This window comes from Artibeus jamaicensis, unplaced genomic scaffold (genome assembly GCF_021234435.1).
Source record: "Artibeus jamaicensis isolate MK-2021 breed Jamaican fruit bat unplaced genomic scaffold, CSHL_Jam_final contig_471, whole genome shotgun sequence".
Lineage (NCBI taxonomy): Eukaryota > Metazoa > Chordata > Mammalia > Chiroptera > Phyllostomidae > Artibeus > Artibeus jamaicensis.
Window position 1 is genome coordinate 1,178,318 of NW_026521850.1, and position 26,912 is coordinate 1,205,229.

General features: G+C 66.5%; 1 protein-coding gene across 7 annotated transcripts in view; it reads right to left on the reverse strand.

The window, feature by feature from the left end:
* The window catches only part of SARDH (sarcosine dehydrogenase), a 33,348-nt gene extending 6,436 nt beyond the window's left edge, over positions 1-26,912 (reverse strand). Inside the window, exons 1-19 of one of the 7 annotated variants that reach the window (XM_053667758.1) lie at positions 26,805-26,909; positions 26,254-26,307; positions 25,949-26,079; positions 24,721-25,081; positions 23,512-23,690; positions 22,957-23,136; positions 22,178-22,301; positions 21,915-22,015; positions 16,406-16,510; positions 15,848-15,977; positions 12,656-12,742; positions 12,316-12,406; positions 11,618-11,759; positions 10,675-10,758; positions 8,752-8,865; positions 6,079-6,217; positions 5,606-5,719; positions 3,715-3,862; positions 2,700-2,793 (exon numbers count right to left, since the gene is read on the reverse strand). In XM_053667758.1, the coding sequence (XP_053523733.1) occupies positions 2,700-2,793; positions 3,715-3,862; positions 5,606-5,719; positions 6,079-6,217; positions 8,752-8,865; positions 10,675-10,758; positions 11,618-11,759; positions 12,316-12,406; positions 12,656-12,742; positions 15,848-15,977; positions 16,406-16,510; positions 21,915-22,015; positions 22,178-22,301; positions 22,957-23,136; positions 23,512-23,690; positions 24,721-25,069 (2,181 nt within the window). In that variant the 5' untranslated portion in view covers positions 25,070-25,081; positions 25,949-26,079; positions 26,254-26,307; positions 26,805-26,909. Of the gene's footprint in view, positions 1-2,699; positions 2,794-3,714; positions 3,863-5,605; positions 5,720-6,078; positions 6,218-8,751; positions 8,866-10,674; positions 10,759-11,617; positions 11,760-12,315; positions 12,407-12,655; positions 12,743-15,847; positions 15,978-16,405; positions 16,511-21,914; positions 22,016-22,177; positions 22,302-22,956; positions 23,137-23,511; positions 23,691-24,720; positions 25,100-25,948; positions 26,080-26,253; positions 26,381-26,804 lie in introns of those variants that run through there. The other 6 variants (XM_053667757.1, XM_053667759.1, XM_053667761.1 and 3 more) reach the window with 6 other exon arrangements.

Consider the following 26,912-nt stretch of genomic DNA (forward strand, 5'->3'; position numbering starts at 1 on the left):
AGGCGGCTCGGAGAATCGTTGCAACACAATAAACACCGCTCAGCTGGGGACGCGGCCCAGCCGGGGCGCCCACCTGCCCAATGGCTGTGAGCGTGGGTCCCGCCGCGCAGCGGCAGACGCCTGCCCACCCACCCCGGGCCGGGGCCGCGGCTCAGGGTGCGGGCGCTTGCCGTCCGCACACCGCGACCAGGAGGCCTTGCCGACTGCACAGACGCACATTCCTCTCCCGCATCTGGTTGGCCGGGACCCAGCCATCTCCCATAAAGACTTGGCCCGGCCCCGCGCTCCGGCCCCAGCCTCTCTCCGCATTGAGGGAGAAGGCGCCAACACGCGCCGGAGCCAAGACAAGATCTCATTTAGGGGAATATGAAGTCCCCCCGGATCCAGGAGATTTCGGGACGTCTGCACAGGCTTGTGGGGCGGCCCAGAAAGATTTCGAGACATGTGTCGCCGTGGCCCTAGAGTGGGGAAACCGAGGCCTGGAGGCCTAGCCCCAGGGAAGGCCGGGGCAGGGAAGGAACCCGGACTGCTGGCTCCCTGCTCTATCCAGCACCGGGGTGACTCTGCCCCCAGGCCCTCGGGCTCCGTGCTGACCCGGCTCCCACGGCTCGCATGGCAGTGCCACCTGGAGCCCCGATCCCACTCAGTGCCCGGCACCTGGCCGGCGTTACTTCCGGAGCCAGGCTGGGGTGGGGGGAGAGAAAGCTCGGCATTGGCCATAGGATCCGCCCGTTTGGAATGAAATGCCAGAACTCAGGGGGCACCCGGACTGGCCGAGCATGAGTGGACAGTGCGGCGGTGAATGCTGCAGAGCTCTCTGCCTCTGTCCCCTCCGGTCCCCTAAGGCCCAGGACAGCACGAGGGAGGAGGGAGAGAACGCCAAAGCCACCGCAGGTGGCCGGCGATGACCGCGTCTGGGTCCCGGCGCTGAGGACTCTGCCTCAGGTCAATAATTGGGTTGTGGAAGGCGCGGTCCGTTTGGGGGGGGCCCGTCCAAGGCAGGGCAGTGGCTCCCAGGGACAGTTAAAAGAGCAAGAAACCAACTTTGGTGTCATAAGGGGGTGACCCTGCCTCTGTGGTCACACGCACGGTCCGTGGTGGGGACAGAGGGTGGGAGGAAGCCTGTCTGTCTGTCTGTCTCAGTTAGGGCTTCCCTCACTCGTCTTCCTTTGACCCCGCGTCCCCGCCTGTCACCCAGGGAGAGATTCATCCTGATGTCTGTCTGGCTTCTGCTTCCGCCAGCCGGGCTTCTGGGCCCCGCGGGCCGAGGTGCAGCCAGACGGTCACAGCCTGGCCTGGGGAGGCGGCCAGGGCGGCTGCAGAGAGGGAGGCACCCCCACCTGGTCCGCCCCCCACCGACCCCTGGACCACACACAGGGTGAGGGATGCCAAGCCCCGCCGCTCCCCCACCCCGACTCCGCACTCCGGGGCCTGTGGCAGACGGGGTCGGGGGCTGCAGCCCCTCCTCGGGGGCACCAGGGCCCATGCAGCCGGGGGGCAAGGTGTGTTGCTCTCCCAGAGGGCCCACCCTCCCTGGTCCCAGCAGGCAGCTTCACACCAAGGAGGCAGGAAGCAGGCTAGACAGAGACCCCCTCCCCCGCTTCCTGCTCCCCAGCTTGGCCTCAGGAGAGCGGCGGAGCCGAGCCCAGCCAGCCCGGAGCCCGGCCGGCCGGCGGCCCTGCCGCATCTTGTCCCTCTGGCGGCCTCTGCACCGACGTCACTGTGTTTGCCAATGGGACCCAGACTCACCCCGAACCCCAGATGACCCTCTGCAGGCCGGCAGGGCCCCCTCGGTGTCCCCTCACACTCTCCCTCCCCGGGGCCCCCGGGGAACCTGTGAGATGGGAGAAGGGCCGTCCGTCAGTCCGTCTGCCCCACCCGTCCTCACAGCCACATCTGCCTTACTGACTCGAATTTGTGTGCCCCCCGTGTTTTCCTGGCTGGGCCGCCTAGGGCTGCCCGCCCGCCCTCGCCGAGCTCGCCTGGAGAACACCCACCCTCCGGGGTAACGTGGACCGGCCGTGACCGCCGCCAGCATGGGGGCGATCCGACAGCAGTGGCCAACCACCGGCGACTCTGTCCCTTGGGGACCCCCTGGGGCCTGCACACGTATGTGGCTGCCACAGCGGGGGGCTCCTGGTGTGGGGCGCCGGAGGACCGGGGGGCTGCTAACCCCCCTGCAGTGCCCAGCAGGGCCCCACCATAGAATGTTCCAGAAAGTCCGCAGTGCCGTGGCTGAGCGGCCTGTGATGGAGGAGGCTCCGTACTGTGGCAAGGACCCCCGGGACGGCCTCTTCCGACCCGCCCCTCCCCTGGGCCTCGGGAAGTCAGAGCGGGGCGCACGCCCCTCGTTGCCAGCCAGGACCCCAGAAAAGGGACGTGCTGCCCCAGAGCTGGACCCCAAGGCCTCTGAGGGCGGCTGTGGGGCGAGACTGAGGCTGCTTCCCCGGCAGAGGCTGGGCACTGAGCCCCAAGGGCCAGGTTCGGGTGCAACTTGGCCGGAGCTGGCGTGGACCCGCCAGCCCTTGGAGGCCCGGAGGCCCGGTGGGTGGGTCCGTGGTGTCTGCTTCACCCGGGGCACCACGGTCCTGGGGGGCAGAGGGACTTGCCCCAGGGCACTGGGTTCCCAAGTCCAGCCCCAGGTTTGCTCCCTCGTGGGCATGGCTGCCACCCACACCCCGAGGGCGGCTGGAACCTACCGGGTGCCCGGCTGCTTTCACCAGCTGGTGGGTGGAGAACGGGAAGGCCTCGTCGCTCAGGTCTGCGTCCAGCACCTCCTGGAGGATGGCCCGGCTGCGGGCCACACGAAGGCGGGCAGGCGGTCAGCCAAGGGCGCTGGCTGGGCACTCCCGGGCGCCTGCCCTGTGGCGGGGTGGGGAGCGGGGCACGGGGGACCGTGTGTCCCGCACAGGGTGCCGGGTAAGCAGACCGACTGAGGACAGCCTGACCTCACACTGCAGGGCTAGCTCCCCACTGGCAGGAGATGGCCCCCCACTTCTGTCCCACAGGGGACCCCCAGGGTGCTGGGGCTGCAGGGAGGCCACTGCCCACCCTCATTCCCACCCCCACGGCATTGGGAGCTGCGGACCTGCACCGCCCCGAGGCAACAGCTCGCCACATTTAGCCAGGAACGTCCGGAACAGCCCTCCCCACTTCCCAGACCCAGGTGGAGCCAGCCCGCAGAGCCCGTCCTGTCTGCGGTCCTGGGGCCAGGGCCGCTCCGGTGTCTTCCCCGCCAGGCCCAGGGTTTGAAGGGGCTCAGCCGCACAAGGGGTGCCCCAGCTCCAGGCCAAGGGGGCGGGAGGGGCGGCGGGCACCCGGGTCCACTGAGCTCCATCCGGGGAGCAGGCGGCTGTGCCTCCCCTCTCCGTGTAGACACCACTCCTGGCCCAGGGGGCAGGCAGCTCCGCCCACTGCTGGGAGGGGGGCTGTGTTCTCAGACTGTGTCAGTGACCCAAAGACCCTCAGGGGCCCTTTCGGGACCCCCGAGTCCTCGGACACTGACTTACCACGCGGTTCAGTCCGACTTCTGATCTGGAGCTTTGGAAAGGATTTGTCGGGAATGGGGGCCCTGGTTCACCAGGTCACTCAGCAAACTGGCCTCCCCCTCGGGGCCAGTGAAGGGCTCTGCCCGCAGGTCCCAGGCTGGGGGCGGGGGACTGGGGTCACGGCCCCAGGTGGGCCTGGGTGGGTGGCTCCCCGCCCCCCCCTCACCTGGCCGGGCCCTGGACGCTGATCATGCCCAGGTCCTCCGAGCGGTCGATGAGCTGGCACCGGAACCTGCGGTCCTGCAGCACCGAGGTGACGTGGGACCAGCAGTGCTGCGCCACGGCCCCGCCCACGGCCAGGTAGAAGCCGTCCCCTGGAAGAGGAGCACGGGCTTGGAGCTGGACGGCGCGCAGGGGAGGGCAGCAAGGGCGGCCTGCTCTTTCCTCCAACACGGACGACCACCCGGGCACAGTGGCCAGACCCGCCCGCCCAGGGCCCTGGATTTTCACTTCACACGGGACACAGCATGGGACCCTCACTGGGGCCAGGGCTTTGGTTACTGTGCAGGACAGTCTACGAGCCCTGACACCACGTCACCGCAGGAGCGTCCGAGTCCCCCTCAGCGGGTGCCAGACAGCCCCTGAGCGTCTCCTCTCCTCTCTGAGCCTCTGTTCCTCGCCGGCCTCCACATCACTGCCGGTTCCCACACGCCGGACCTCCCGGCACCCCGCCTGGCCCACCCTGGGGATCGGAGGCTCGGGAGGCCGCTCTCGGCCCTCCTGGCACCACCGGGTCCCCACCCGGGTCCTGAGAACGGAGGCAGAGCCGCGCCCAGCCCTTGCTGGGGGGGAGTTCTGTGCCCGGAGTTCTCCCTGGGGACTCTCGGACCCGTCCCCACGGCAGCACATGAGCTCTGGGACGGGGCCCGGCCTGCACGCTCCTGGGGGCGCAGGCCACACAAAGCTCTCACCAGCCCTTCTCCACCCCCCCGCCCCCCCACACCTGCCCACACGATGCTGGTTCTCTTCTCCCTGCCCGTCTGGGTGGCAGCTCCGACCCGCCTGTCCTTCGAAGATGCCACCTCCTCCAGGAAGCCTTCCTCGCCCCGGCCCAGCTGCTTCCCAAGGCCTCCTGTCACCCTGCCCGTCCGGCCCATGTTCAGCCAGTGTTCTGACGGACACTGTCCCCACGCCCGTCTGTCGGGACGGTCCACAGTGAGGTCCCTGAGGCCCCTCCGGCCGCTCGGTCCCCAAACCACAGCTGGGGGGACAAGTGAGCAGACGGCTCCCCCATCACCCACGGCCAGAGGAGCGACCCCACCCCAGCTTCACATACCCCCAGGAAACCGCCACCCAAAGCTCACAGCCTCATGTCCACCGGCAACCTCTCGTCGGCCAGGGCTACTCTGGTGACCCTGAGTTCAGCGGCCACCTCCGAGGCCCAGCCCCCAAATGAATCCTGAACGACCCTGTGGGCAGTGAGGCAAGCCTGTCCCACCACCACTGCCCCACAGGTGTGAACTCCGTATGGGCCAGCACCTTCCTGTGTGACTTTCTTGCTGGGTCCCCAGTGCCTCAGCCTGACACCCAGGCGCTGTCACGGACCAAAGAGCCAGCCCTCCAAAGAGGGCTCCTGGCCCCGCCTCTCCCTCCCAGAGCCTGGGCCACAGCTCCCCCTGCCCCCCAGGGCCGAGCCCCACAGGGGACACCAGGCCTCTGACCCCGCCGACCGAGACCCTCCACCGAAGGCGCTCCGTGCTCCGCGGACACTTTCTCCTCAGCAGGTCCAGTGCGGGCCTGTCCCGTGGGCCCATCTCCTACGGACCTGCCCCGGCGCGAGGCTGGGGGTGTGCAGGGGCTCAGGGAGCCCACCCAGCACAGCCGCCCACGGCAGGTGGGGGCTGACAGCTCCTCCGAGTGGGAGGCACGGCCGCGTCCCACCGCCCACACCACGGCCACTCCTCAACGCCACAGTGCGGACCCCGATGGCCCAGGCCCTGACTGCGTGCGGCGGGCACAACCGGTCAGCACAGAGCAGCGCTGGGCGCCCGGCCCGGTCTGCCATCGGGGGGCCGGTCACCAGAGCAGGGCTGTCCTGTGGCGGGGGCACCACTTACCTTCAAAGGCAGGGGTGAGGGGCGTGGCCTCCAGGCTGGGGGCCAGGCGGCTGACGGTCAGGTCGCCCTCGGTGCCCCCACGCGCATTCAGCATGCAGGTGTACACGGTGGAGCCTGGCGGGAGGAGGACCCGGTCTGTGCCGCGCTCGGTCTGGAGAACCACGTGGCAGGGGGCCCCGGGAAGACCCCGAGGCTCGGGCATGCCACCACACCCGAGTGGCCTACACGGGGGCAGGCAGGCCCCCAGCACTGTCATCCCCCAGGAGGGTCAGCATGAGGGGAGGCTGCACCATCCGCGGCCGGGCCATTGGTGGGGGTGAGCCTGGGGCCAAGCCCATAGGCAGGGCCACGGGCTGGGGGAGCCCAGAGGTGACAGGGTCAGCTGCCACCTGGTTCCAGTGCCCAGGGCTGTGCCCACAGAGTCCTGCCAGGTGCTGAGCGGGGCAGGAGCGGGGCCCAGCCCGACCTCCTACCTGGGGGGCGGCTGACGTCGGCGGAGAACAGCCAGTCGGCAGCCTTCCCGGCGTCCGGGCCCACCAGGTAGAACTTGCCGAAGTAGCACATGTCGAACACGGCGGCGGCGCGGCGGCAGGCCAGGCACTCCCGCTCAATCTGCAGGGGTGCGGAGCACGTGCTGGGCTCTGGGGGCGCCGCCCCGGGAGTGCGCGCACTGGGGCTCTCTACTGCCACCTGCCCCAAGCCTCCCCCGCATCCCTCCTGGCTCAGAAACCCTGGGACGTTCCCTTCGAGCACAGGGGACATGCCCAGGGTGGTTCCTCGGCTGCCAACCAGACTCAACACTTTCAAAAGGACTAAAATCGGACGGAGTCTCTCCTGCGACCACCGTGGAATCCCAACAGAAATCTAGCAGACGGACGTCGGGAAATCCTCAAATGGGTGGGACGGAACAACACGTCCCTAAATCGCCAAGAGATGGAGGAAAATCCCGAGGGGAATCAGGAAGCCAGTGAGTGAGTGACAGTAAGCACGGGACGTGTGAAAGCATGTGGGGGTGGCCTTTGCGCCTGTGGACACCGACACTCGAGAAGATGACCACTCGGAGCAGGGCCCGGCCTTCCGCTGCGAGAGGCCAGGCAGGAAGAGCAAGGTAACCCCAACACAAGCAGAAGGAGGGAAGTGAGAGATGCGGCAATGTGTGTGACAACACCCAGCACCTGGTTGCGACAACGACCCCGAGGGAGGGAGTGGCTCGGCCGGGTGACACGAGTGTGCAAGAACCCACAGCTGCCACCGGCTTGACAGGGATGTCCCCGAGAGCCGAGCAGTGGGACGGGCCCAGCTCCGCCCCCACCGTGCAGCGTGGCGCGGGGGCGGGGCAGTCCTAGGCAGGCCGTCCAGGCGAGAAGGAGGAATCAAAGGCGCCTGGACCAGAGAGGAAGCAGCCAAACGGCCCCTATGTGCAGAAGATGTGATCTTACATCCAGAAAGTCCCAACAAAACCACTGAAAAACGAGCAGAACTCACAAAACGCTTCGCCAACCCTACAGGGTACAAGGCGGATATATAACGACACACAAAAACTGTTATGTGTTCACACACTAGCGATGGACAGTCAAAAATGGACTTAGGCCCTGGCTGGTGTGGCTCGGTGGATTGAGCACGGGCCTGCAAACCAGAGGATCATGGTTTGATTCCCAGTCAGGGCGCATGCCTACATTGCAGGCCAGTTTCCAGCAGGGGACTCACGAGAGGCAACCATACCTTGATGTTATCTCCCTCTCTCTTTCCTTTCCCCTCTAAAGATAAATAAATAAAATCTTTAAAAAAAAAATGGACTTAGCCCTGGCTGGGGTGGCTCAGTGGACTGAGCAGCAGCCTGCAAACCGAAGGGTCGCAGGTTCAATTCCCAGTCAGGGCACATGCCTGGGTTGTGGCCCAGATCCCCAGTAGGGGGCGCCCAAGAGGCAACCACACACTCATTTTTCTCTCCCTCTCTCCCTCCCTCCCCCCTCTGTAAAAATAAATGAAATCTTACAAAAATGAACTTAAGCAAATAATTTCATTTATACCAAAGGATTTTAAAACGCTTATGAATAAATTTAACAAAAGAAATGCAAAATTCCATTTAACAACTAGGAAAAAAAGTTAAAATTTTCCTGTATTTGGCTGGGGTGGCTCAGTGGACTGAGCGTGGGCCTGCAAACTGAAGAGTTGCTGGTTAGATTCTTGGTTGGGGCATGTGCCCGGGTCCTGTGCCAGGTCCCCAGTGTGGGCGTAAGGGTCTCCAGGGGCAGCCCCAGGGCGCTGCTGGGCCGGGGCCCTGGGTGTCCGCACAGGTCAGTGCCCAGGACGCTGGCCTTGCTGCCCGGCCCTCAGACACTGAGACAGACCCTGCCAGCGTGCTTCCCCCTGGGCTCTGGGCACCCTGGGCTGGGGCCTTGGCCCCACAGGCACACGGAGGCCTGAGTGGGGCGTAGGCTACCTCTCCAGTTGGCCACCATCACAGGGACAGTGAAGCTCCGCTTCGTAACTGCTTCACAAAGTGGCAAAGACGCCGGCACTGCACTTTCTACAAAAGCTGCCCGTGAGCACCCCCATGTGGTACAGACTTGGGGGGAGGCCTGGCCCCCAGTACCCTGTCACCTCCACCCCAACAGGCGCGGGGAGCCAGGCCCCGGGCGAGGGGCCCTGGTGGACCAGCCTCACCTGCCCACAGGTGGAGGGCGAGGGGCAGCGGACCAGACCACGGACCCACCTCGGCTGAGCCGGCTCTGCTCAACGGGAGGGCCGGCTCTGCAGGGGCCGAGGGGCACCCATCCGCGAGAGGCCATGGAAGGGGCAGGGCTTCCCTCACAAAAGCTTGCACAGCCCCCAGGACAGCTCCCAGTGCGGACAGAAAAACAGACAGGCAGACAGACTCAGGGAGGCGAAGGCCCCGGTCGGAGCCGCACAGCCAGACCCCAGCCCAAGTAGCGAGGTGGCCCTGGAGCCTAAGGGCTGGCTGAGTCTCGGTACCGAGGGAGGGGGTCACGTGCGACAGGAGAACGTCACCCCATCTGTCCTGGGAACGGAGTCAGCCCCAAAGGGAGGACGGGGGACAGGACGGAGCAGGGAGCCTGGCCAGGAGGGCCAGGCCTGTGGGACGTGGGGGACGGGGACAAGGAGCGGGGGACTCCGCTACCTACCAGGTCGTGGTGGGGCGGGAAGTCGAAGGTGTGGTCGCCCTGCAGCAGCCGGCCGTAGGTGTAGTCCCGGTGCGCCTGCTGTCCGTAGGCCCCGTAGTAGTCGTAGGGCAGGACCTGGGGGAGGGCGCCGTCGGTGAGGGCCCCCACCCTGCGCCCTCCCTCCCGCCCAACAGGGACAAGGCTGGTCACAAAGGCTGCCAGCCCGTGAGCGTGTTGTGGAGACAAGCAGTGGTGGCAGGGGCACAGATGGAGCCTTGGTCACAGTGCTGCTGGGCGGTGGGTCTCAGAGGGGCCCTGGGGGTGGAGGCCGGGCCAGTCGTCCCCAACCCCAGACCTCAGGGCCACACCAAGGCGGCGGGGAGGCCTGGGCATGAAGGAGTGGATGGCCTAGTACCATGCCCCAGGCTGTTGCCATGGCGATCCAGGATAGGCCGGCTCTGGGCCAGGCCCTCTCCTGGGGGGGGGGGGTCCTTTCTACAGGTGAGGAAACCCAGGCAGAGAGAGACCGCAAGTCGTCCCAGGTAACAGCCAGAACGGGCCAGAGCTTGGCACCACCCCAGGGGGCGGGGGTCCCCAGAGGCTGGTTCCTCAGCCACCACCTGTCCTAACCTTTTGGGTCCAGCTCCTGATGGCGGAGCCTCCCCTCCTCCCCACATTCCTCTGGCTCCCACGGAAGCGTGGGAGCCAGCCCACCAGCCCCTCCCAGTCTTTCCTCCTTTTCACAGGTAAGAGCTAAGTGAGAAGTTTGGACTCAGTCTGGGGTCTCCGAGCCCAGGCCCCTGGGGAGGGCCCTTTAACCAGAATCCCTGCAGGGAGTCGGTCCTCCGCCCGGACAGGTTCAGCTCCCCAGGCCCCTGAGGCCTCAGAGGGGCACCCCAGCCCCTGCAGCCTGGCCAAGGGTTAGAGGTTTGGGGATGATCTAGTCACCCAGTGCCCTGGACCCCCAGGACGGCTCCAGGTGGGGGCCTGTCCATCTTCGGTCTCTAGGGTGTGTCCCCGGCTCCCACTCCAATGTTCTCTCCTCACCCACGGACTCTCGGGGAGAGGGACACCCCGGGACAGACCGGCTGGAAGGCGGGCGGCTCTGCAGGTGCTGCCCCGGCCATCCTCCCCACCCGCCCTGCCCCAGCGGCCCGGCCTGCGCCTCGAGGGGCAGCTGCTCCACCTGCCGGTCTCGAGCCTTGTCTCCTCCACTCTCCCAGGTGACCCTCCCCCAGTGCTTCACACCTAGGGGGGCCCTGGGTCTCCACAGACTAACGGGAGAGGGACGGTGCCCGGTGAGTCTCTGGGACCCCGAGCAGAGGCCATCTAAGAGCTCTGGCGGTGGCCTGGCACAGGGCTGCTAGGGGACGGAAGTGGGTTGGGCTGGAGGAGGTCCGGCAGAACACAGCCACCGGGAAGCGATTTTAATTCCTTCAAAGCAGGATCAGAAATGGCCCCCTGGTTGGGCTGAAAGGACCGGCCCCAGGGACCCAGAGCAGGGCGCTCTGAGTCCTCTCTCTGGGGTCTGGGACCCCAGGGGACCCAGACGCTGCGAAGCCCCGGCTCACACAGGAACGCACAGAAGGCCCACTGGGGTCTGCTCGGTCCTCCTACTCACATAAACTAGCACCGGCAGCTGCCGAAATACAGGCACAGAATTGGCAGAAGCCGCTCTAACTTCTCCTGCAGCCTGTGGGGGTCCCGGGCGCTGCCCGCCTCGGAGGAGAAGAAGCTGCCCCAGGCGCCCATTTGGACCCAGAAGGCCTGGCCCCTGTGAGCACCAACACCCACGAGGAGCTCTGCAGAGGGGGCCCCAAAAAAACGGCAGACAGGCGGCGGGTCAGGCTGCACTGGTGGCAGGAACAGCAGGACCCGCAACCCCTTGGGCAGGGGCTGGTCGAGGGCAGATGAGGGCACAGGCGTGGGGGTGGGGGCACTCACCGGAGCCGCGCCTCCTGGGTGGAACCATCCCGGCCGCTCCCAGCCAAGCCGCTCCTGGAACACGCAGCCCCGCGCCAGGAGCTCCTGGGAGGGAGGGCAAGTGCCATTCACACAGGGTCAGGCGCCCGTGCGGGGTGGGCAGCCCCCAGGTCCCCCACTTCCTACCCAGCTGAGCAGACAGCAAGGAGGTCCTCGCTCCCAGAGCCAGGACACAGGCCCAGGCCGCCACTCCAGGCCCCCTCAGCTATCCCATCCCCCCCAAACTCCAGCCTCCAGCCTGTGGAACTACCTCCTGCTGCGGACTGAACTGCTGACCCACCAACCCCCGTGTGGAAGCCTCAAGCCCAGTGTGGGTGTTTGGAGATGGGGCTCTGAGGAGGGAGCTGGGGTGCAACAGCAGGCCCTGACCCTTGCCGGACACAGCAGGGCCCTCTGCCCACCCTGCGCTGACATGTCGGGAGGTGGCCACCCAAAGGCCAGGAGGAGGAGCCAGGGGCCGGTGCCTCGCTCAGGGCCTCTGGCCTGTGCCACCACGGGCAGTGGGTTTCTGCCACTGAAGCCCCATCTGTGGCGTTTAGTTGGGTGGCCCAGCAACCCCACTCCCAGGGGTCACCTGGCAGGAATGGCCTCGGCCACTGTAAGAGAAGGCTGGCGCGGAGCAGGAGCACATCTGGGGCGGGGCGCCTACACCCCGCCCTCAGCCCTCCAGGCCCCGCCCACCACCCTACATGCCCCGCCCACTGCCCCATGTCATGCCACGCCCACCGTCGACGCCCACTACGGTTCCCTGGGTGCCTGCTCTAAGCACCTTCTGTTGGAAGCACCTGGAAACGCACGAACCACGAACCACGGCGTCTACAAGGGCCCCGAAGGTGGGGTCCCAAGTGCACTCAGTCACCCCAACACCCCCGCCCCCCAGAAGTGGCAGGAGCAAAGCAGGCACCTCGTGCAGGGGGTCCAGCCGCATGTTGCGCCCTGCCAGGGGCTCGTCATGGGGGAAGACGACAGAGTAGTTCTTGGCGTAGGACTCGTGGCTGCGCTCTCGGACCCAGCGGCGGTGGTCCGTGAGCGAGTGATGAAAGCGCCTGTCGCAGACGGAGGAGTCGGTCACTGCCGTGGGGCCTGACAGGAGGGGTGGGCCGCGGACCGGGAACACAGGGCAAAACCGGGTCCTCAGTCCCTCCGCCAGGACCCTGCCAGGGGCTCGGGTATCAGGAGGCATTCCCAGCTCTCCATTCGCTCTCTGCGGGGCCTTGGGCACCCGGGACCTTAATGAGCGCGGCCTCCTCACTTCAACCCTCCCCCCAACACAGCCTCTCCGCCAGCCTCCCAGGGGGCACAGCTGCTGCAGCCGAGCCCCGCCCCCACCCGTCGCCACTCCATCTGCACAGTGGAGGGCTGGGTCCGGCTGCTGGTCCTGGAACTGTCTGGCCAGCTGGGCAAGGCAGGGGGACTGGAGACCATGCAAACTCGCAACAGCCTCCTTCCCTTTCTTCCCTTGCTGCCACCTCTTTCAAGAAGCCCCCCGGATTTCAGGGGAAGGCTCCTTTCCAAATAGCCCTGGCTCCTGCACCCACCACACCACGTCCCTGGACGGCTGGTGAGGCACCGCCCTGCCGGGCAATGTCTGTGTGCACTTGCCTGATGTCGTAGCCGTACATGTCCTTCTCCGGGCGTCCGTGGATGATCCAATGGGCCAGCTCCTGCCCACAGCCGCCGCCCAGCATCATCCCTGCCAGGAGCACAGCCACAGCCTGTGATCTGCCCCAGGGATCCCCAGTCCCCACGGGCAGCACTGCTCCCCAAACCCAGGGCCTCACGCCAGGGTGGGCGTGGGGGGCTGCCTGCCTTCCAACCAGACCCCACCCATCCCTGCAGGCCTTCTAGGCCTGGGCTCCTGGTGCCACCGGTGGGAGCTTGAACTTGAGGAGAGGCCACAAGACGCCACAGGGGCGACGTGGGAGCTTCCGCCCATACTCACCTGCACTATTGAAGCCACAGCCCAGGAAGAAGCCTCGGAGTTCGGGTGCCTCCCCCATCAGCGGCTTGTGGTCCGGGGTGAAGGACTCTACATGGAAGGGAGGGGCTGCAGCAGGCGGGCGGGGCCTCCTGAGAGACAGGGCTCTGCAGGCGCCTCCATCCACCAGACCCTGCTCATCCTCATCCATGCCACTTCTTCCAGGGAGCCTCCCTGGTTGTTCCTGCCACAGCCCCCTGAGCACCTCCACTTTTACCGCCAGAGCTGGTCCTGCCTCATGGGGCCCATTAGCCTCGTGGTTGTCAACATTCTTCTGCTGACAAGGGGCCTTTCCCAGAGCCCCCCCTGGGCAGCGCACAGTCCCCCCCCACCGCACCATCTCTCTGCTGGGTCACTGCCAGGCACTCTTGCCCGCTGGACCCTGAGCACCAAGTGGGCAGGGACTGGGCTTTGCTCGGTGTGGTGTCCAGGGCCTAGTGCACAGTAGGGACCTGGCAGATGTGCACTGAGTGACCGGATGATCCTCAGTTCTTTGGGATGGGGACCAAGACCCCCGCTGCGGGGCTGCCTCAGGCAGGAGCCAGGGCGTGGAGGGAGAGGGCCCTCGGCGAACAGCCCAGGCCGCTGGGCTGGGCGGCCACAGTCCTGGGGCCCAGCCCCACTCCACCCCCTCCTGGCTGTGGGACCCTGGACAAGTCACTTCGCCTCTGAGACTCAGCTCCCTCATCTGGAAAATCGGCATAGAGGTAAGTGCCTCCGGGGCTGCGACGCCATCTGTCTACAGGGGGTCCCAGCCCCCCCTGGGGGTGCCCAGGGCTCAGCCTGGGAGTCCACTCTGGGGGGCCTGACGAGGGCGAGGGAGACAGAGGGAGTCCGCGCGGAGCGAAAAGGGAGCCTCGGGTGAGAAGACGCCGTGGAACAAGGGGCCTCGAAGGGCTGCGGGTCTGGTGGTCCTCAGTGGGGCAGCAGGCAGCCCCGCCCCGGGGGACGGATGCAGGTCCAGCCTGGTCCCCGTGAGAGGACAATGGACCTGGGACCCCGAGTCCAGGCCACCCAGCTCCAGCCTCTGCTCCCTGTGGTGACCAAGGTCAGACCTGGGGAGGGGAGGGCAGCATCCATGCTGAAGGAGGCCCAGCCTCGGGGACCTCGGGGAGCTCGGAAAGAGCAGGGAAGGGAGGCCCCTGGGGGCAGGAAGGGGACAGGGTGGCGGCAGGGGAGGGTGAGCTTCCTGGGGGGGTGGTCAGGGGGGCGTCAGGCTGCTGAGGGGGCGGGTTGGGGGGCAGGGCGGCTCTGAGATGAGAGCGGAGCTTCGGAAAGCAGAGGTGAGGCTGCACCCCCGGCCCTCGGGAGCCCCTGTGTCCCCAGGCCCTGGGCGGGCGGACGGGAAGTTCGGAAGCACCCGAGTGACTGAGAGGGGGTGGCAAGCAGGAGCCCATTTCCAGGGACCAGGGTCTCTCGAATGTTTAGCAAATGACTTGGGAGTGAGCCACACAGAGAGAGATGCAGGGTGCAGGGGACCGACACCCCACCTCGGCTGCAATCTTGCAGCCCTGGAATGGGAGCTCCGCCTGCCCCCCCCACCAACTTCCCTGCTCTGTCCCAGAGGCCAGAGGCCCCGACTGCTCTTGGGCTCCTGGCAAGGAGCACCGCTGACCTCCCCAGATGCTCCCCCGCAGCCGGGAAACCAGCGGGGGGCCCTTCCTCCCCCTCCCTCCCCAGCCGAGCCTCCGTGGAAGCCTCCCACCCCCGGTCTAATTAAACTGAGCCGGCTCCCCGGGTTATGGCTCCCTGGGTCATCGGTGCCTGGGGGCCCATGTCAGGCCTGTGTCTCCCACCACCAGCTCCTGGAGGCCAAGGGGAGGCCAAAGGGGGCGGTGGGTGAGTCACAGGCCTGTACTCAGGACGTGGCCACGCTGCCCCCTGCAGGCGGGCCCGGGCACCCTACAGCCTCTCCCTCCCTCGGAAACCGAGACTCTCACCCAAGGCCTGCTCAGGCCCTGAACAGATCAAAGCAGCTCAGGCCGGCACCCCTTGCACCGATGGAGAGGGCTGGACGCCCGGCAGCCACAGTCGAGGCATCGGGCCCCTACCCCTCTCCTGTCCTGTCTCCCCTCACTCCCCAAGTGGCCTGGGACACCACTTTGCCCCCAGGGGTCTGGCTGTCCACATGTGCTCACCGGACCCACAGCCGATGCTGGGCCCGGGCCGGGCCCTGCTCCTGCAAGTGGCTTCTCCCTGCCCAGGCCCTGCGGGGCAGCTCTCTGTCACCCAGGTCACAGGTGACCGCGCCAAGGCACAGGGACTTGCAGCCTCGTTCACAGTCCCGTCTGGGCAGCACTGTCTGTCCCCAAGCCTCTCTGCACAGCCCTGCAATGGGGAAGCTCGCCCGGCCCCCTCGGCTCAGCTGTCTTTGCTGCCCCCGCCTGGAGTCCCTTTGCACCCTGGGCCACCCCAGGACAGCCCCGTCCCAGGCCTTGGAGTCAGGGGGCGGGCACTTCTCCCTGTGGGGCTGTGAGTTGCTGGGGCAGGATTGCAAGAGGTTTATCTCGGATTCCGGGAGTCCGCCTGGCAGGCGTCCTGCAGGGGCCGGGCCTGGTGGCCTTGGACGAGCTCTCCGGCTCTGTGGGTCTGTGTCCCTGGCCCGCAGCCCCGGATGTGCTCTGTGGGCCCTCTGGGGACCTGGGAACCTGACGCTCTCCAACCCCGCAGCTCAGCTCTCCCCCGAGGTGGATGGCAGGGCCGGGTCGGGGCCCACCCACCCTCAGAGGGGCGAGGCCGTCCGCCCAGGTCGCAGCCAGCCAGGTAGAACATTCTGGAAAGCAGGCAGAGAGGGGACTGGTCTGGACTGTGGTCCCCAGTCCTGCGACCGGGGTCCTCACTCAGCCCGTTTCACAGATGAACACACCGAGGCCCGGGACGAGTTAAGCAGAGGTCAGGAGCCGGGCCTGGGGTGTTAGGAGGTGCTCACACTGGCGGGGGTGGCACGGAAGCCTGGCCGTGTGCCCACTGGGGCCAATCTCTGCCCCGGCCAAGCTTAGCTCTCTGGCCTGCAGAGAAGAGAAGCAATGCCCACCCCCGGAGCCACTGGAAGGAGGTGACGAGAAGGCACAGGGACACCAGGCTCCTGCCTGGCACAGGCCAGCCTCCAGATGACCCAGAGACACCCAGCCTCCGCCCCCGGGCCGCCCCACTCACCTGGGCCACAGACCGTAGACTTGACCCCCGTCCTCTCCAGCACCGGGACCCGGTTGATGGCGCCCTCGATATGCTGGGCGAACACGTCCCAGTCCAGGTCGAAGAGGCCGAAAGCAAACTTGTCCGACACCTTGGCCGGTGGGGGGGGGGGTGAAGACGTGCCCCGTGACGCCACCCACAGGAGTGGCAGGGCGCCCTGGTCCTCTACAGGTATCCTCGGTCTGTCCCCCATTCACCGACCCTGCAGCGGGGCCTGTGTGCTGCCCCCGCCCAGCGCCCCCTGGGGGCCCTGCTTCCCTGCCCTCCCTCAACCCATTCTCCTAAGTCAGGTCATGTCCACTCTTGCCCTTGAGCTTCCTGTGGACCCCCGAGCCGCTCTGTGGTCTGCAAAGCCCTGCATGAGCCGGCCCACGTTGCCCACCAACCCACGGCCACACTGGCCTGCCTTTAGCCTTGGAGATGGGCAAGCTTGGCCTCGGGCCTTCACCCACGCGGGCAGCTCCTTGCCCGCCTTGCTCTCTGCAGGGCGACCCCTCCCCCACTCCCCGTGTCCCTCACCTCCTCCCAGAAGATGGGGTTCCTCTCGTAGCCGCCCACAGACAGGGCATCACCCTGGAGGCGGAGGTAGACCGAGGCATCGTGGTCACGGACGTTGGGCATGTTCTGGAAGGCAGAGCGGAGAGGCCTTGGGGTGAGCCCAGGCCGGAAGAGGCCCGGCGCCTCCCCCAGAGGGCCTGCCAGCCTCCTTCGTGTCGTAGGGCCCCGAGGACGGAGAGAACCCAGGGTCTCGGGGTACAGAGCAGACAGAGCAGCGCCAGGCAAGTCTCTCCTTCCCCAAACCCAATAAAAACAGCGGCAGAGACATGCAGAGGGGGAGGAATGTGGGGGGAGGGGCGTATAACCCCCCGGGAGAAGAGAGCAGGAGGGCCCAGCAACACGGGGAGCAGGCAGAATGTGTGTGCGAGCGTGACAGACTGTGTGTGTGCACGGGTGTGAACAGGAAGGTGGGTGAGGGTCCTTTCCAAGCAGCTGGGTCCGGGCCCCCTGCGTCCCCACTGGGGCAGCCGAGGGCCCAGCCCTGCCCTGCGGGAGGCCTGACTGAGTCTGGCTGTGGACTCGGGACCCTCAGAGGCCGCAGGCAGGGACAGCGAGGGGAGTGTGCCCCCGCCCCACACAGCAGAGTGGGGACTACTTCGCTGAGACACTGGGTAGCCAGGAGACGGCCCCAGGGGCGGAGACTGGAGGCCTTCAGCAAGGAAGAGGGCTCTCCCCACCACCACCCCCCCGCGCACAGACCCCTCCTGTTCTCCTGTCAGCCTGCGGGGAGGGAGACTTCAGAGTCAGGAGAGCACAGTCCCACACCGAGGAAGGCATCTTTCGTGACACGGGATCATCAGACCGAAAATTCAACGGAAGGGTCAGGTGCGGCCGGGACCATCTTCCAGATATTTGCCCCCCAAGAAATATGGGAATCAGAAAGTTGGGCCTGAAGGAGCAACACCCGCCTTCCAGGGGCCCAGAAAGAGAAAACGGGGCCGAAGGAGACATCAGCGCAATCGTCCGAGACGATTTCTCAGGCCGAAACTTGCGAGTCTGAGCATCGGAGGGGCCACGAGGGCCCGACCAGCCCTGCGAACGGGCCAGGCCCACACTGAGGCCGCGTCGGGCTGGACCCAGGGGACTGCCAGGCGAACAGGCGGGTCCCCAACGAAGGAACAGCAACTCCGCAGGCCGGAGGCCGGGCGCCCCCAGAGCTCTGAGAGCCGGTTTTAAATGCAGAGTCTCGGACCAAGGCAGCCCCTCAGCCCAGTGCAAGGAGGGAGCACGGATGTTTTAACTCATTCACGGACACAAAAGCATTTCCTTCCTCGCAGACGGCACCCGAGAGCCTGTCATGAGTCCGGGGAGCAGCAGACCCACGGAAGGGGGGTGAGAAGGCCCCGGGGTGACAGCCGGGGTGACCCGAGGGCTCCGTCCAAAGCGGAGAGGGCGGGAAGGTGGGCGGAGCTCTCCGGGGGAGGGGGAGGGACCGGCAGACTCCTCGTGATTCCGCTGGGTGTGCCAGCGTGCAGGGCACATTCGTGATGGGCGTTTGGGAGGGAAATTGCAACAGTTATGAACACCCACTGCAGATGCCCTCCAAGAAATACTAGCCGGCGGAATCCGGGGCCCTGGGAAAAGGGTTACAGACCACGGCCCAGTGGGATGGGTTTGTCCCCGGAAGGCAAGGTTGGCTGAAAATCGATCTGAGCAGCACTTCGTGCCCACAGAGGAAGAAAGCCACTCACACCCCGGGGGCAGACAGGGCCCCGGACACTGTCCGGGCAGGGCGCCCGCCGGCCAATAGGAGACGGGAGCCGCCTGACGGAGCGCGTCTCAGCAACACCCGCGGTGGGCGTGGCCTCGTTGGCAGCCCGTCCACCGCACGTGGTGTGGGGTCGGGGTGGGGGGGTCCCGGCCAGGGCAGCGGTCGGGTTAGAGGAAGGAGGGAAAGACATCCGACTGGAGGAGAAGAAGTAAAACCGCCTCCACTTGCAGGCGACGTGATCTCGCGTGTAGAGAATCCGAAGGAGCCCCCTAAAAACTGTCAGAACTAACGAAACAGTTCCGCGAGCCTGAAGGGCACAGGTTAATACCCAACAACAAGCTGACACTTCACACACCAGCAACGACCAACCCCAAACGGGAGTAAGTAGGTAACTCCGCTTCCGTCGTCAGAGAGAATGGTCAGTGCTTACGAATACATTTAACACGAGAAAACTCCGTCTGGAGACCAGACGTAGTTTGGGAAGAAGTCCGAGACCCTCTGAGTGAGTGCGGAGACGTGCGGGTCTGTGGGAGCCTCCCTGTCACCGAGGCGGGGACCCTGCCCCCGACCGGCTGTTCCAGCATCCCCCCCCACCGAGGTCTCGGCTGTGTCCTCCGGACATTGACGAGGGGACCCTGAAGTTTATATGATAAGGTGAGGCACCCAGAGGACTCTTCTTTACAAAGAGAAAGGAGTCACACTTCCCGACTTCAAAACTCACTCCAGACTCGCTACAAAGTGACAGTGACGCGGAGTGGCGGCGCAACACAGGCGCAGGAGGTCCCGAAGTGAACCCTCACGGGGGTGGCACCCAGCCGCGGTGGCCGGGCGATTCGACCCAGGTGCTGGGACGCGTGGAGTCCCCGCAGGAGAATGAAGCCGGGCCCTTCCTCACACCACCCGCAAAGCCCAATCCAAACGGACCACGGCCCGAAGTGCAAGGGCTAAAGCTGTAAAAGTCTTAGAGGAAAGTGTGAGCCTTCGTGACCGTGGCTGAGGAGACGCCTTCGCAAACTCGGCACCAGACGCGAAAGGGACAAAGAGACACACCGGCGGTCCTTCATGGGAGCGGAGGACTCCGTGCACCGACACCACCGAGAAAGTGAAGCAACGCCCCGGAGTGGGAGACCAGAGTCACGAATGATAAACCTGGTGAAGGATTTGTGTCCACAATATGTTAAAACTCTTACAGCCCCGGCTGGTGTGGCTCAGTGGACTCAGCACCAGACTGGGAAGCAAAGGGTCTCCGGTTCGATTCCCAGTCACAGCTCAGGCCTGGGTTGCAAGCCAAGTCCCCAGTAAGGGCACATGAGAGGCAACCACACATCAATGTTTCTCTCTCTCTCTTTCTCCCTCCCTTCCCCTCTGTCTAAAAATAAATAAAATCTTTATTAAAAAAAACTCTTATAACTTAAAAAAAAAAGACAGATAACACAATTTACAGATGAGCAAAGGATCTGAACAGACATCTCTCCAAAGAAGGCGTCCGAATGGCCAACACGCTCACGAAAAGACTCGAACAGCACAGCTCGCCGGAGACACGGGGCTCTCCCGCTCGGTGCGTCCCTGCCCCGAGGGGGTGGCCGGAGTCAGACGATGCCGGGCTGGCGAGACTCGGGGAGACTGGCCCCCCAGCCGTGGCCATGGGGGTGTGAGGCAGCGCAGCTGTTCCAAAGGAGGGCCCCTCAGACGTCGCACCCCGAGACCCAGAGACTCCACTCCGACGTGTCCCCCAGGAGAGAGGGAAGCTCGCCCACCCACACGGACACGCGGCCGGGGAACGCTCACCGCCGCACTGCTGACGGGGGCCAAGGGCTGGGCACGACTCGACGCCCACCAGCAGGTGGACAGACGGACAGACAGAGTGCGGTCCACGGCAGGGTCATGTTCAGACCCGAGAAAGAACGAAACTCTAACGCCCCCCCCCACCAGAGGGGGCGGGGCTCCTGGAGGCGCCCCACGAGCGGAAGGGGCGGCCACGAGAGGTCACAGACGGCGGGAGTCCATCCGATCAAACGTCCGAAATGAAACCCACAGAGACAGAGTTCAGATGCCGGAGGTCGGAGGTCGGGGGCGGGTGGCCCCCGGGGAGAGGCCAGTAATGAATGGGTGAAGGTTTGGGGTGCTGGCGGGTGGGGGGCAGGCAGGCGGATGGACAGAGAGAGAGATGACAGACAGGTGTGGGTGACGGATGGCGGACGGACGGAGATCGTAGTCCACGGTACAGACGGACGGACGGACGGGTGACAGGGGGTGTGGCCCGTGACCGTGACGCGGAAGCCTGAGCCACAGGCAAGAAACGCCATTCACACACCCAGGGGGCACGGGAAGGCGGACACTGCCTGCCCGGGGTCAGCAGTGTTCGTCAGCGTGGCCTCCCCACCGCCAGCACCGGCCGCTGGTTCAGCCCACGAGCAAATCAAGGCGAGATGGTCTCAGAAATCGATCAGAGTGGGGGGAGGGCATGTGGACGGGGTGCACCCCCCACAGCACTGGAAGGAGAACCTATGCACAGTGCGGGGGGCTGTTGTGGGGGGCACAGGGCCACTCGGGACCTGGGCCCTTCGGGAACAGGGTGGGGGACTCAGCGGGACCTCCACGGCCTCTCCACAGCCTTACGGACCAAGTGAAAGCCAGCCGGGCTCCAGAGAGCAGGGCGGTGGGGACACCTGGTGGCCAGGGCCGCCCCTGACTTTTCTTCCGGCAGGTTGTGTCCCCGCCTCCCTGTGACCAAAGGAAGCCAGGCTCATCCAGGGCGGGGTCAGGGCCCCCAGGCCCCCTTTTACCGGGGCAGTGTCACCTCCCGCCGTCCCCACCCCAGACCCTCTGGCCCCTCCGAACGGCCTGCGGAGCTGGCTGCCAGGCTCCGGGCTCTCCCCCACCTCGTCCCTCTCGGCCACCTCCAGCCGTGGCCTCCACAGGAGCCTCCCCTGCCCACAGACGGGGGCCCGGGGGCCTGTCGGACCTGCCCGTTCACTAGTCTGGGCCTTCCGCCCGCACCCCCCCCACAAGGCCTCGGCCCCTCGGTTGTAGCCCCAGCTTCTCCACTCGAGCTGGGACCCTGGGCTCATCCCCAGTGTTGGGTGGAGGGAGACAAGGGGGACCGTGAGATGGAATGGCGGGTGACAGATCGGTGGATGACTGAGTGGAGGAGGTGCACGTGGGTACATGGACGAAGGGATGGACAGACAACTGGACAGATAAACAGATGAATAACTGGGTGGAGAGACGGAGGGCCCTCGATGAAGGAGGGGTGGACAGAAGCACGCACAGTTAAAAGGATGGATAGACGACCAGAGGGAAATGAACGTAGGGGTGGGAGGAAGAGAGGGAGGGAAAGGAGTGGCCCACGACAGGGGGACAGGAAGCCACCAGCCACCCCCGCAGGAGAGAGAGCGGAGGGGGCTGGGAGGCTGGGTGGTGGGCTCTGAGGCTGGAATCGGGACATATTTGGGGCACAGGGGCATTGGGCTGCCCTGGACCACCTGCCCAGCGCCCAGACATGGGACAAGCTGGGCCACCTGCAGGGGGCAGGGCTGCCTGGGCGCCCTCGAGGAGCTGTGCCCAAGGGCCCAGAGGTCAGCGCCACCAGCCACAGCTCTGCCTCCTCGCTGGGGTCTCGCACCACCCAGAACACCCAGAGTCCTGTGCCCATTTCACTGCGCAGGTGCTGATGGAGCCCACACGGGTCACACTGAGTGTAAGCGCCGGGGCCCCTGCGCCCCCGCGGCCGACGCGGAGCCCGGGGCCGCTGCTTGCCTGGATGCCCTCGATGCGTTCAGTGACGACGTAGGCGTGGTGCATGGCCACCAGCGGGACCTTGACTCCAGCCATCCGGCCCACGGAGTCCGCCCACACTCCTGTGGGCACAGCAGGACGGCTCAGCCCTGTGGGCACCTTCCCGGGCAGCCCGCCTGGGGTGGGGGGCACAGGCGCCCGCAGGCCTGAGCCCCGGCCAGCGCAGAGAGGGGCAGGGCTGGGAGCGCCCGCGGCCACTCGGGGCCAGCAGCACGCACACCCACCTGCACAGTTGACCACGCAGGGCGTCTGGACCGAGCCGTGCTGGGTCTCCACGGCCGCCACCCGCCGAACCCCGAAGTCATCCGTCCGCACGCGGATGCCCGTCACTGGGCAGTTCTCGATGACCTGGGGCGAGACTGGCTGCTTCCAAAGCCGTACAGGGCTCTCACCACCCCCATCCCGATGGGCCCTGGACCCCTGCTTCTGCCAGGGGGCCAACCCTGGCGACAGGGGGCCATGCAGCCCTGAGGACTAAACCCGTGCTCCCCCACTCGGAGAGCTGGTCCCCACACCCAGCGGTTTGTGTCCGTAATGTGACGTGAAAAAAGAGGCTTGTTGGACGAACTGCTGCCTGCAGGCCACCGCCTGGTGCAACGGCGGGAGCGTCCATGCACCCACAGTATGTCCCCTGCCCAGGAAATGTCCTTGGGGTGAACTGGCACATCATTGCCCTCGTGGGGGTGTCCGTCCTTTTCTGCTCATGTGCCTTTCCTAATGTGGTTTTCTGCAATGTGTGTGCGCTTGAGAGGAAAGAAGATAAAAGCACCTCGGTGACACTGGAAGAGGCGTCCTTTGTCCTTCAGGGCTGGGACTTGGGGGAAGGACAGGGTGCAGGACAGACCCAACTGGCTGCCCTCCCAGGAGCAGACAGCCGGCTCAGAGAGGCCCCAAAGCCACCCAGCAGTGAGAAGAGCACCCGCTCTCCTGCCTTCGGCTCCTGGGGTCCTTAGGTAGACCAGGTGTCCTGGCAGCAGGGGCCCAGGGCCGGGGCTGCGGATACCTGTGCCCCGCGGGCCCTGGCCGCCCGGGCGAGGGTGCTGCAGGTGCCGGCGGGGTCCATGGTGCCGTCGTGAGGCACGTACAGGGTCCCGTACAGGTCGTCCACATTCATCAGCGGGTACAGCGCCTTGGTCTCCGCCGGGCTGAGCACGTGGGACTCCACGCCGTAGGCCTTGCCCAGCTAGGGGACGCAGGGGACAGTGACTCAGCCCTGGGGGAGCAGGCCTCTTCTGGCCCCAGTCTCCCCCTCTTGGGCCACAAAGTCCAGCTCTGGCCCTTCCCCCTCCAGGAGGCCTCAGACGAAGCCCATGCCCCAGCAGCCCCTGTGAGCAGCAGGCGTGACGACAGCAAACGCGCCTCCCCAGACTCCGGGGCTCAGCGCCCTGCGCTCTGCAACGTGGCCCCTTCTCAGGGAGGAGGAGACCAAGGCTCGCAGAGCAGAGGCCCTCCTCCCAGGCCGCGCTGCCAGCAAGCGCAGTACAGTGGTTAGAACCCAGACCTGTGCGGCTCCTCCCCCGCCACGCTGCCCCGCCCTCCCGGCAGGGGGCGCACCCACCGACATGAGCCTCTTGTACTCATCCAGACGCTGCCTGTTGGACGCGATGAACAGGCCCCCGTTCTGGATCCAGCCGGTGTGCAGGCCGGTCTCCGCCGGCAGGTCCTGGCTCACCACGCGCCGCGTGTGGGCCAGCAGTTCCACCTCCACGTCGCTGGGCCGCAGCTGCCACAGCAGGCCTGGCAGGGAGGCGCGGCACGGTCTGCCCCAGCGTCGGGGTGCCGCGCCCCCTCCCCCAGGCCAGGGCCCCCGGGGACCAGGCAGACCCCCGCGCCCGGGTCTTTCTCTGCAGCCTCTGCAGCCCGAGATGTTGATGAGCAGCAGGTGAGGGGTCAAGGCCAGGCAGCGGGCAGCTCAGAGGGTGACAATGTCAGAGGCTCGGTTCCTCCAGCACCTGTTGCGGGCCGTGCACGGGCCACACGGCCACGGGGACATGGCCGCGAAAACACGGCCGCCCTCTGAGGGAGGCAGGAGGACGGTTTCGCCCAGAGCCGGCCGTCCCCCACAAGGCCCTGCCCTTGGACCAGAGCCTGGGGAGCGGGAGGCTGGGAGGGGCCGTGAGACCGATGGGGGGCGGCGGCAATCACCTCCTAGGACCCGTGCCGCCTATGCCTTCCCAACCCCACGTCCAGTGACCTCGTGCCCGGGGCATGACACCTGCCAAATCAGGCATGTTTATCCCACGGACTCCGGTAGACTTGACCCAGGGTTAGGGCAGAAGGTCGGGTGCCCTAGGCACATGCACACAGTAGGTGCTTAATTCACGCCCACAGGTGACTCGGGAGAAAGAGAGTCGGAGACACACCTGGTGGTCCTGGAGGAGCCCAGTGTGCACCCGCCCGCCCCCGACGGCCCCTCCCTGTCCGTCCTCACGCCCGTGCGCCCCTCACCCCAGGGACCCTGTGACAGGCAGGGAGGGGGCGCCGCTTTGCTCTTTGCATAGACAACTGGCTCCCAGCTCTGCCTCAGCTTCGACCTCCCGGGTCCCAGGGAGGCGTCTGTTCCCCCTCCCACCACAGCTGCGGAGACGTAGGGACAGGCAGCCCCGCTCTGCCCACCCACAGAATAGCCCCCGTTTTCTCCGCTCAGCTGCCCCCAGCCGCCGTGGCTGCCAGTTCAGACCTGGCCCCGCCCCTGCTGAGTCCGTCCCCGCCCCCTCGGAGCCCGCCCCGCTGAGTCGGCCCCGCCCTCCCCGCGGCCCCGCCCTACCTGCAGTGTGCCAGGTGGTCCCGGAGGTCAGGCGCTCCCGCTCCAGCAGCACGGCCCCGCTCACGCCCAGCTTGGCCAGGTGGTACAGGGTCTGGCAGCCCAAGCTGCCTCCGCCGATGACCACCACGCTGGCCGTGCTGGGCAGGGGCCGGCTTGGGCTTTGGGCCTCCGCGGAGGGACCCGGGGTCTCCTTCAGGGTCCACTCATAGGGCACGCTCTTCTCAGTGGTAGGGCCGGGCCCACCGGTCAGGGCCCGAGGCCCCAGGCGCTGCGCGGGGCTCCTACCGGGGCGTGAGGCGGCCGCTCGCAGAGCTCGGCTCAGCGAGGCCATGGGGACCCCGGGTGGCATCAGCACAAGGAGCTGGGGAGAGAGTTGGGGCTGAGGGGGGTGGGGACAGGACGCTGTAGGGGACTGTGCCCCCCAAGCCTTCCTCCTGCCACCCCAGGGCCTGCATGGGCTCGTGCCCTCGGTCAGCGTGCGCCTCCTGAGGGCCTTGTACAGGCCCAGCCTGGCTGGGCCCAGGGAGACCCTGGTGGGGGACAGAAGGTCCCGGTCAGCCCAGGGGGTGGACAAAGGGCAGGGCTGTGATGGAGCTGGAGAGCTCTGTGGACTGTCGGGGCCCGGGGCGTGGTGGGGAGGAGGAGCCAAAATGAGACCCAGGAAAGTGGGGCGCCCAGTGGGAAAGGGCGGGGAGGACTGGAGGGGATCTGAGAACAGAGAAGCCAGACGGGCAGCTGTGAGAGGACAGGGACCTGTCCCCACAGCCTGAGATGCTTCCTGAGGGTAGGGACCCAGTGACCCACAGGTCCGGGGCTGCGGGTGGTGGCGGGACAGGGGACATGGAGACAGGTGGGGCCTCCAGAGGAGATGGTGGCAATAACCCAGGGGGACGAGGCCGGGGTTGGGGGCTGTGGGGAGGGGCTGGCAGTGTCACCTGCACTCAGACAGGAGGGCAGGAGGAGGGGGGCGGTGTGCATGGGAGCAGGGATCACGTGGCACGTGGCGGCAGCCCTGACACAGGGACACATGCGGCCCTCTAGCACGGATCCTACACGACCCCTTGGGGACGCCCCCTCAACCCGGACAGAAGGCACTCCTGCCCAGTGGGCCCTGAGGCAGAAGCTGAGACGGGCTGTGAGGTCCAGCCGTCTGCGCATCGGGCAGGGGCTCAGAAACTAGCCCACCCCCAGCCTCCTCACTGTCCTCCCCACAGACTTCAGGGCTCACCTGAATCCCTCCTCCAGGAAGCCCTCCCAGACTTCCCCAGCAAGAAAAATCTCACAATTAGAAGAATGTGACCAGGAGCCCATCTTCTCCAGACACAAGGTGCTGAAGAGGTGTCACCTTGGGGGTGGAACCTGCCCATCACAGGGACAAAGGATGCCTCTGAGGGGTCTTCTGGGACCCCCGGGATGGGCAGGGAAAGCCTGAGGGGTTTGGCTGTGAGCCAAGGTGTGGAGGTGGCCTCGCTCCTGCAGGCGGCCTGGGCATGGGGAGGCGCGCGCCCCACCCCCGCTAGCGTCCGAACTCACCTCTGGTCCTTGACGTTCCTCCCCCTCCCAGGACCCCCAGTGGACGTGTCCTACCTGTGGGAAGTTGGCCTCCGGTGGGTGCGGAGAAGGCTGGCCCCGCCCCTGGCCCCGCCCAGCACCCTCACCCGCCTCCCGCCTGGCCTCCGGCCCTGGGTGCTGCCACGTGCCCGGCCTGCCCACCGGCCAGTGCGGGACCCCCACCTGGGCTGGGCGGCCCGGGCAGCCCGAGTCCCTCCGCCCTCTGGAGGCAGCAGCTTCAACATTAACCGCTCTCCCCTCCCTCCGACCCTCTCCCAACCCTGGGTCGGCCACACGTCCTGTTTGCCAGGGGGGAGGGTGCAGAACCGCCCAGGGCTTGGGGTCACGTGGATGGTTGGGGGCTGGAGCTCCCTTAGCTGTGAGGGGCCCAGAGGAGCCCTTTTCTGCTGCAGGATCGGGTGGGGGGTAGATCAGGGACAGGACCAGGCACGAACCCTGCCCAGGGCCCCCCACAGTGACCTGGGCCCCCCCAAGGGGAGGGCCGGGCCCTGCCCCTGTCCTGAGCAGTTTACCTGGGTGGCAGCAGTGCCCCTCTGCCCCAGAGGCCTGTCTGTGCCTGGCCTGGTGGCTTCTGTGGTGCTGTCCCCTCCTTCCTTCCTGCGGAGCTCCAGCCGGAACTG